At 39.6% G+C, this 10,250-nt stretch overlaps 1 protein-coding gene across 5 annotated transcripts in view; it reads right to left on the reverse strand.

Annotated features, from left to right (window-relative positions):
• The window catches only part of WDR33 (WD repeat domain 33), a 109,042-nt gene that overhangs the window by 19,755 nt on the left and 79,037 nt on the right, over positions 1-10,250 (reverse strand). For all 5 annotated transcript variants that reach the window (XM_015571614.1, XM_006754761.2, XM_015571621.1 and 2 more), the window contains exons 8-11: positions 2,978-3,104; positions 1,712-1,866; positions 1,539-1,617; positions 562-672 (exon numbers count right to left, since the gene is read on the reverse strand). In XM_015571614.1, the coding sequence (XP_015427100.1) occupies positions 562-672; positions 1,539-1,617; positions 1,712-1,866; positions 2,978-3,104 (472 nt within the window). The remainder of the gene's footprint in view (positions 1-561; positions 673-1,538; positions 1,618-1,711; positions 1,867-2,977; positions 3,105-10,250) is intronic.

Consider the following 10,250-nt stretch of genomic DNA (forward strand, 5'->3'; position numbering starts at 1 on the left):
CTGAAACACTGCCCTTTCACTCTGGCTTTCCCTCTCTCCTCCACACTCTCTAAAAGTCAATGGGAAAATATTCTCATGTGAGGATAAAAAAGAAAGAAAGAAATGTCATATCCTATGAAAGAGACATCTTGAAAATGCCTAAAGAAAGTTGTCATTTTTTCGTGATGAAAGGACTGGAGTCCATGCTGATGAAAACACCTTGGCAGCTGCAGTGGCCAGCAGTGGCAGCAGCAATGGGGTTATGGGGTTGGCACCTTCCCCTGATCAACCCAGTGGCCTCCCACAGAGGGAGGCCAGACTCTGGCTTAGGACATCCCCTGAGGGCTCCTGGACTGTGAGAGGGGGCACACACACACACACACACACACACACACACACCCCCAGTGCACGAATTTCGTGCACCGGGCCCCTAGTATGCACTTATAAACCACCACAAAAAATGTTCCTAAGAACAAGACAGAATACAAATTAATATACCGATCAATAAAAAATGTATATACTTATTTCCACCTGCCCCATGAACACAGTAACCCCTTGTTACTTTTTTCACAGAAAGCTTACCTGGTATGGTCATTTGAGCCTGAGCAGAGGATATGTCCAAGAGGATGCCACGCCAGACTCCAGATCATTCCTTCGTGAGCCATCTCCATCCCGCCCACTTCCTTCTCTACCCTACAATAGCACCACAGAAAGAAGTCTTTTTTTTTAAATATATTTTATTGATTTTTTACAGAGAGGAAGTGAGAGATATAGAAAGTTAGAAACATCGATGAGAGAGAAGCATCGATCAGCTGCCTCCTGCACATCTCCTACTGGGGATGTGCCCGCAACCCAGGTACATGCCCTTGACCGGAATCGAACCTGGGACCTTTCAGTCCACAAGCCGACGCTCTATCCACTGAGCCAAACCGGTTTCGGCAGAAAGAAGTCTTTTTTACAAAAGTTATATATACATATAACTTTTATATATATATATTTAAAGACATTTTATTTTAGTGTAACATATAGCTACCAAAGCCTATTACTTTTAATCTGTCAATTTCACATGATATAGGGGCGCTGATTTGTCATCAATAACATTTTTTTAAAATGTGTTTTTATTGATTTCAGAGTGCGAGAGAGAGAGAGAGAGAAACATCAATGATGTTTCATTGATTGCCTGCCTCCTGCACACCTCCTACTGGGGATCAAGCCCACAACCTAGGCATGTGCCCTGACCGAGAATTGAAAATGACCTCCTGGTTCATACAGAGGTCAACACTCAACCAATGAACCACACCAGCTAGGGAAAATGCTTCAAAAATGATTTACCAATAAGAAACAAGAAAATCTATTTTATTTGCTCTTAATGACTTCTACATCCAAAAATAAATGTGCTCAGTTTTGTATTCCAAGCTCGGTTCCAGAATGGAAAGCTACAGGAAGTCTCCGACACAGAACATATGAACACTCAGAAAACATACAAACGGTGTCATGTTTTACACTTTCAGGTGCTCTCTTCAAACAATAGCAACTTCTTTATAATAAATGTTACATACCCAACATGCCAGAAGAGCAAAGAGCCATCGGACCCTCCACTGGCAAAAAGTCCTTCGTGAACAGGATGCCAGGCCACAGCTATAAAACAAAAACACAGGGAATGGCAAAATTATTAGGACCTCAGAACACCACAGGCAAGTCAGAAGGAGAAGTGTCTCTAAAAGCCACTGACCTGTGGCTTCTTTCTTATGACCTCGGAAGACTTGAAGCTCTTCTTTCAGGTTTCTGATATCAAAAAGTTTACAAAGATGGTCACGTGATGCTGTAAGTAGCCAATTGCCATTGAGATTTAATTTTACTTCCATCACTGTGTTTTTATGGGCATGACTAGAAACAAAGTACCAAGAAAATAATGTAAGAATTAAAAACAAATCTAAATCCATATAATGGCCATTTCTGTTGAAAAGCACATGGGTCAAGATGGCAAGAGGTTTAGCCTAGAAGCAATAAAGCATGAAGAAACAGCATTATAGGACCACAGTTAAAAGTACATTTGAAATAAATAGGTCAATGACAGAAATAATGTCTAGTATCTAAGCATTGCTTTCCTTAACCAGTTAAAATAGCAGCAGAGCTTCAAATGGATATAAAAGTTTATCTTTGAATCAGGGGAAGCATTGGAACATAGAAATTACTATTCAATAAAGCTCATTAAATTTTTTAACTTCAATGAACCTCCTCTCATTAAGACAAAGCATAAAAAAAGAGCATGGGATAGTGTGAGGGTTAATTTGAACTCAAGACACTGCCACAAGCCGAGGCCTGCACAGTGCACATCTTTACAGAGCACCACTGCCAAACACGCAGGTGGACTGCGGCCAATGGAGGTGTGCGCCACGGCAGCCTGCTCCAACCAGCTCACTCCCAATCACGAGGACCGGGACTCAGCTGCTTGGTCAAAACAATGTTAACAACATATTCATATCACTCTGCATGTTTACAGATAATTCAGAAAAAAATTTATTATGTAGCTGCATCATAAGTAAGCATCTCAGACAAAAAAATTGAGAACTGATTCAAAAATAGAGGAAAAACTTCTCTATAAATAGACATAGTGGTATGGAGAAAGCTGGGCTGTATGTCTAGTGAGGGGCATACACATCAACTCCACACAGTGCCAAGTGCATTATAGTGAGGAGAGACAGTAAGTCAGAATAGTAATAACCACCTCCTTCACAATCTCTTCCTCACCTTCCACTCCCATGATACCCAAGTTAAGTTTAGATAGCTGTGGCAGAGCATAAATCAAGCCGTATTTCATTAGGAATTCAGACATAAATCATATTTAATTAATAAGACAGCTATGGATACAAATCCATCTGTTGTCTAACCTACTTTTTCAAAAATACACGAGAGGAGAGAAAGCTAAAAGTTAAAAGAATACAGACAGCTTTGTTCCCTTTGTTCGGGGGACCAAGGTGAGGTTCCTATCACTTACAGTGTTGCAAGACTCTGCCCAGTCTTGGGATCCCAGAACTTGATTGGCTGTTGACTATCTTTACTTCCTGAAACAACTAACCCTTTTGTTGGATGCCAGTCTACACATTTCACATCAGCACCATGCCCTGTCGGAAACAAGTTAAGATAAAAACCTAATCAGTCATATATATTTAAAGCAAGATTCCATTCTAATTTGAACCAAAGTAGAAAAATCTATTAAGTGTTTTGATCATGGTGCTCTAAACTTTTTCAAGACTCTTCGGCCTCTGTGTCTGGGAGCCTGAAGGACACACAGCAGCCTCTCTCCCGCCAAGATGCACAGGAGCCACTCCTCTGCCCCCAGAGCCACTGTCATCCTCGAGCCAACTCGCCGAGTCTAGTCAAGGCTTCTTGGAGCTGCACCTCTCAAGCCCCGTATCTAAAGCTTTTTAGACTTTTCATGCTGCTCCTATGTTATCCTAATTATTAGGCACAATTCCTGTTCTTCACCTTAGTTCTCCCACTTGGCAGTAGTCCTTAAGACAAAAGTCCTAAATTCAGGTTTGGACATCACTTTCTGGTGTGATGACAGGAAAAGTATTCCCTTTTTCTGAACCCAGTCACTCAGATGCAGAAGGACAAAAACAATCCCTGCTTCATTCGCCCATGTCAGATGAAATGCTAACAGAAGATGCCCTACTAAGTAATTACTAAATGTTAGCAACATACTGAGCAATTGTAAGCATCACCTCTTAAAATCCTAACAAAATACCAAGGAAAGTATTATCATGATCTCCACTAGTGAAAAATGAGGAGGACTGGACAGGGTCAATAACATGTCCTAGATTCCAAAGCTAGTCAACAAGAACAAGCTGGGACCCCTGACCGGTTTGGCTCAGTGGATAGAGCGTCCGCCTGCGGACTGAAAGGTCCCAGGTTCGATTCCGGTCAAGGGCATATACCTTGGTTGCGGGCACATCCCCAGTAGGAGGTGAGCAGGAGGCAGCTGATCGATGTTTCTCTCGCATTGATGTTTCTAACTCTCTATCCCTCTCTCCCTTCCTCTCTGTAAAAAATCAATAAAATATATTTTTTAAAAAAAAGAACAAGCTGGGATCTGAACCTGGTCCACAGGGTCCCAGGGACAGTTCTCTTCACCACCGGGCTAGAAAATAAGGTCACCTCACAAATGTAAGACATTAACAAACATGAAAATGAAGATCTGTAAAACTGAAAGAAATGACCTTTGAAAAATTGGGTGCTTTACAAAGAGAGTTCCCAGAATATTTTACAGCAAAATACACTAAGAAGCAGGTGAAGAGAGAGGAAAAGATCATTGGAAACAGCTTCTTCTTCAACTGGGGTCAAATTCAGCTTCTATGAAGTTTTAGGTGTGAAGGAGGAAGGATATAGAAGAATAGAAAAACAGAAAGTAGAGAAGAAGAAAAAGATGGTTCTAGAGGCAATGGAAAGTGAATTTGCACTAATTCAGAAGCGCAGTAATTCACATCTCAAACAGACAATACCTCATGCTGGCAAGCATATAGGTAGATACCAACTATTTGGAGAATAGTTTAGCAATCTGTATCAAAAGCATGAAGAAAGTATATATCCTGTAACTCTGTAATTCCAAATCTCAGAACTTATCATAAGAAAATAATGGATAACCCTAGCCAGTTTGATTCAGTGAATAGAGCACTGGCCTACGAAGTGAAAGGTCCCAGGTTCAATTCCAGTCAAGGGCACATGCCCAGGGTTGTGGGCTCGATCTCCAGTGGGGGACTTGCAGGAGGCAGCCGATCCATGATTCTCTTTCATCATGGATGTTTCTATCTCTCCCTCTTCCTTCCTCTTTGAAATCAATAAAAATATATTTTAAAAACTAATAATAATGGATGTACACGTTATTTACGATACAGCTTATTTTCAAAATGCCCATGAATAGGCAACAAATACATCTATAATAATAAGAGGGCAATATGCTAATTAGACCAAATGTCCTTCCGGGCGTCATTCCGGACATCCTTCCGGAAGAAGCGGGGGCTGGAGTGAAGCGGCCCAGGTCCTGAGTGCTGGAGTGAAGCCAGTGCCAGCAGCCGTGGGAAGGAAGGCCTACTCTTGCACAAATTTTCATACAAAATAAAATTCAGTATGGCATATGTGCTCAATGGAATATGATGCACCTATCGTAAATGATACTATAGGTAATTAAATGACATTAAAATGTTCATGATACTAAGTTTATTTTAAAAACAAACATCTGCGTGTATAGCATTCCTGATGACATCACTGTAAAAGGCAAACAAGTTACTAACACAAGTGACTGCATATCCCCACAGACAGAAAAAAAGGCAAGTTACTGCCTTAGCTGATTTGGCTCAGTGGATAGAGCACTGGCCTGTGGGCTAAAGGACCCCGGGTTCAATTCCCGTCAAGGGCACATGCCTGGGATTGCAGGCTCAACCCCCAATAGGGATGTGCAGGAGACAGTTGATCAATGATTCCCATCACTGATGTTTCTCTCCCCCTCCCGCCCCCCCCGAAATCAATAGAAATATATTTAACAACAAAAAAAGGCAAGTTAGTAACAAGAGTGACTATGTATGCATATCCTCACAGAGGAAAAAAAAGGCAAGCTGTCTAGACATCAAACTGTTATCAGAATATTAAGCTGAGTAATGAAATTAAGGTGATTCTTACTCCTCTGTGTATGTTCTGTTTTTACATTTTGTATAATAAGTGTACATTATTTTGTAATAGGGATCTGAAGAAGAGAAAGGGGAAGAGAGGTTTGGTTGTTCCTTTGATTTTTTTAATTAAAAATAAAAAAGAACTGCCCAGCTAACGCAGCTCAGTGGTTGAGCATCGACCTATGAACCAGTTCGATTCCATGTTGGGGCACCTGCCCAGACTGCAGGCTCCATCTCCAGAGGGGTGCATGCATGAGGCAGCCAATCAATGATTCTCGCTCATCACTGATGTTTCTACCTCTCTCTCCATCTCCCTTCATCTCTGAAATCAATAAAAAATATGTTTAAAAAAAAGAACTGAGGATGGACAAATTAAATAGAAATACAATTCACTCCTCCAATCTACTGCTTGCCTTAAGAGCATTTAATGTTCTAACGATTTGATCCTAAAAAGATAAAGCTAGGAAATTTAAAAACTTTATGGACCAATATCATGTAAAATTAAATATATGTAGATATGTATCTATTTTCACCAAATTTGAGTGGAAAAAGCATAAGAAAGCACTTTTAAAATGTGATGCACTATGCAAAAGTTTATATTCTTAGCAGCCATCTCTACTCTCACCTTCTCTGGGACATTTTCATGTCATAAAGAGAGTATATCTGTTTAGTTTAAACAAGTATATACAAAAACTATCACTCCATAAAAAGGAACATTAATATTTTTCGCTGCTTTAGTTTTGTTTCCTGAAGTTTTCTAAAATGTATTTAAGTAGAATTCAAGCAAGTGATGAATCCCACCCATCCTTTTCTGTTAAATAAATTTACCCATATCCATATATCACTACTAGAAATCAAATTACACTGGTTGTTGTTGATTATTTTATTAGTCACAGTCCTTAATAATAAAAATACTACTACTAGCAAACACATATACTTCTTATGTACAGTACTATTCTAAGCAAAGTATATATACTGCCTTACCATCTTCGTAAGAAGTGTACAAAGTACAGACAGGTTAAATACCTTGCCCACGCATAGGTAGGGAGTGAGGGGGCAATAAGGCGATAAGGACACATACGTAATACCCTTATCAATAATAAAAAAAAAATACCTTGCCCACAATCACACAGTTGATACGTGGCAGAGCAGACATCTGCATGTAAGGAGTCACTGCTCCTAACACCGAGTCTATACCGCCTTCTTAGATGTGAAAGGTTAGTCTGCGACTTACAGGAGGAAAAGGAAACAAAAGCATATGCCATCTGACTTGCTTCTATGATGCATAAAGATTCATTGAAGGGTGTGCACAGCAGGCAGGGAACTAGGATAGAAGGGGTACTATTCAAGCCTTTCATTATTTTATTATTGAACCATGAGCATATAGTTATCTACTTTTTAAAAGTTAAAATACAAATAAAGTTATCTAAGAAAATATGTGCAAAAAAGGATGTGTCGCATACTTAACATTTGTGGCTTGAAAAGAGACACACACCCAAAAAGCACACAGATACATTTGCTCAAAAATGCACAAAGTATGTCTTTAAAAGTACACAAAAATCTGACAATATGCCCTAACCAGTTTGGCTCAGTGGATAGGGCGTCGGCCTGCGGACTGAAAGGTCCCAGGTTCGATTCCAGTCAAGGGCCTGTACCTTGGTTGCAGGCACATCCCCAGTAGGAGGTGTGCAGGAGGCAGCTGATCAATGTTTCTCTCTCATCGATGTTTCTAACTCTCTATCCCTCTCCCTTCCTCTCTGTAAAAAATCAATAAAATATATTTTTTTAAAAATCTGACAATATTAATTGCCTCCAAGAAGGGGAACTGAGTAGCGGGGGAACGAGAGTAAGGTGTCTTCACTGTATAATGTTTGGTAATTTTAAAATATTAAAAAATGTGAATAATCTATTGAGAAAAAAAATCAATTTAAAATTTTAATTTACTAAACAGTGGAAAGTGGGTATGAAATCTTTCAGGTAGCATATATTTTTGTAACTTTTTAAAAAATAAAAAAGAGGTTGGACGGACTTAGAGGATATTATGCTAAGAAAAATAAGTCACAAAGAAAAAGACAAAACCTATATAATTTCACGTGTGTGTGTGTGTGTGTGTGTGTGTAAATCTAAAAACCAAAATAGATGAACATACAAAACAGAAACAAACTCACAGATGCATAGAACTAATGATCACCAGATGGGGGTGTGGAGAGGGTGAAGAAATGGGCCAGAAACGGTGAAAGGAGTCAGTAGAACAAATTGCCAGTTATAAAAATAGTCACAATGATGTAAAGTACAGCACAGGGAATAAGGGTGACTGGTACTGTAAGAGCTATGTACTAGCATAGTGCCAGGTGGGTACTAAACTTCGTAAGGTATACAAATGTCTAACCACTGGACTCTACAATTGAAACTAATATATTGTATGTCAGCTATAACTTTTTAAAAATGAAAAACAAGAAAATAATAATAAAGAGGAAAAATAGTTTAAGCTAGCATAGATGCAAATGGATATGTAACTGCTTCCTTCTTCAGAGGAAAAACATTATTGAATTCCCAATGAAGTGACAAAACCTATCTGAAATGATAAAATTCTACCCTGCCCTGTCTATGTTGATATATTTAAATCCAGAAGAATCATACTAGTAAAAGCTTATACTAAAGAAATACTATTAAAAGTCTTTTTTAAAACTTTTCTATTTAAAAAGATGGTATTTGAAGCATAGTTCATAATTGTGAAAAAGTATAGAATGACAGAAATGTACCAGAGCCACAAACTAGATGAAAATTCTGGAATAACAACAACAAAACACTCAGGAAATAAAGTGACCTTTTAAAAAGCAAAACAAAATCATATATGCACACACTAAGCATTTGGTGTGAGGAGATTAAAACGTCATGTGTAATTACGGAAATGCAGATACAGATAAGCAGGAAGTGAAAATTATATTGGGATAGTAGAAACAAAGGTAAAGTTTTCTATTCACATTTCCTCTGTTATACTGTGGTTTTAACCATAAATAACATGGGTTAGATTTCTTGTGTATGTGAACTTTTGACATGGCTTTAAAATGAGAAAAAACAACACTGAATGCAAGATACTTTGCTAGGTAATATTTTCTTTATCAAACTAGCACAAACTGAATTTGGTGACACCCAGGCATAATAAGAAAGTAATAGGCCCTCTCATCCATAATCAGTTGAAAAGTAAATTAGTCCAATTTTGTGGGGGAGGCCATTTTCCATTCCATTTTCACTCCTAGGAATTTACCCTATGTCTATAGCTGTACAAACACACTAAGATTTATATATATATTTTTTGTACCTTGCTTGAACTGCAAGACTGGAAACAACCTAAAAATAAACCTCTAAGGCAGTGGTTCTCAACCTTCCTAATGCTGCAACCCTTTAATACAGCTCCTCATGTTGTGGTGACCCCCAACCATAAAATTATTTTCGTTGCTACTTCATAACTGTAATTTTGCTACTGTTATAAATCATAATGTAAATATCTGATATGCAAGATGTATTTTCATTTTTACAAATTGAACATAAAGCATAGTGATTAATCACAAAAACAGTATGTAATTATATATGTGTTTTCCGATGGTCTTAGGCAACTCCTGTGAAAGGGTTGTTCGGCCCCCAAAGGGGTCGCGACCCACAGGTTGAGAACCGCTGCTCTAAGGGGTGATTTAGGAAAATTTAAGTAAATCCATATATTGAATTCAATAGAGCTGTTAAAACTGAGGCAGTCACAATGGACACAGACAGCAGGGAGAGTGAAGGCATGAGTGGGGGGGTGTGGGGTGGGCAATGAGGGGATAAGCACACATATGTAATACCTTAATCAATAAAGAAAAAGAAATAAAATTTGAAAGCCTTAAAAAAAACTGAGGCAGAAAGATGAAACTTTTTGAGACAATAAGAAACGTTCTATATCTTGAGTATAAGGATGGTTACAAAAAGAAGCAGAGAAGAGACCTTTGGGAGGGAAGAAAATGTCATATATCTCAATTATGGTATATATTTGTCAAAAAGTCATGGACACAATCAGGAGAACCAAGATGGCGGCACAGGTAAACACCGGAGTTTGCTGCCTCGAACAACCACTTCAAAAATGCAACTAAAAGACGGAACGGACATCACCCAGAACCACAGGAAAGCTGGCTGAGGGGAAATTCTTCAACTAGAAGGAAAGAGAACAGCATACTGAGGCTCAGAGGAGGCGCAGTGTGGAAAATACAAAGGTGCAGAGGTGCGCGCGGAGCGGGCTGGTGGCTGAGGGCGCGGTTGTCGTTTTCAATTGGGAGGGAGGCTCAGGCTCTGAGCTCCAGTTCTGGGCGAGTCTCCAGGGACCCAGACTCAAACGGGAGAAGGCGGGACTGTCTGGCATCCATCGGAACGCTGGGCAGCTTTCTCTCCGAGGTTTGCGGCAGCTGCTGGGACTCTGAGAGGCAGAGCCTCTGGGGACTGAGAGCAGCCATAACTACTCCCTTCACCCGCTCTGTTGATCCCGTGCGACCCACCCGCACCGCCCAAGCCCTGTGCAGAGCCATTTGCCAGATAGCCTCAGGCAAAGGCTAGATTAGCACCTCCCTAGAG

The sequence above is a fragment of the Myotis davidii genome, unplaced genomic scaffold (assembly GCF_000327345.1).
Source record: "Myotis davidii unplaced genomic scaffold, ASM32734v1 scaffold113, whole genome shotgun sequence".
Classification (NCBI taxonomy): Eukaryota; Metazoa; Chordata; class Mammalia; order Chiroptera; family Vespertilionidae; genus Myotis; species Myotis davidii.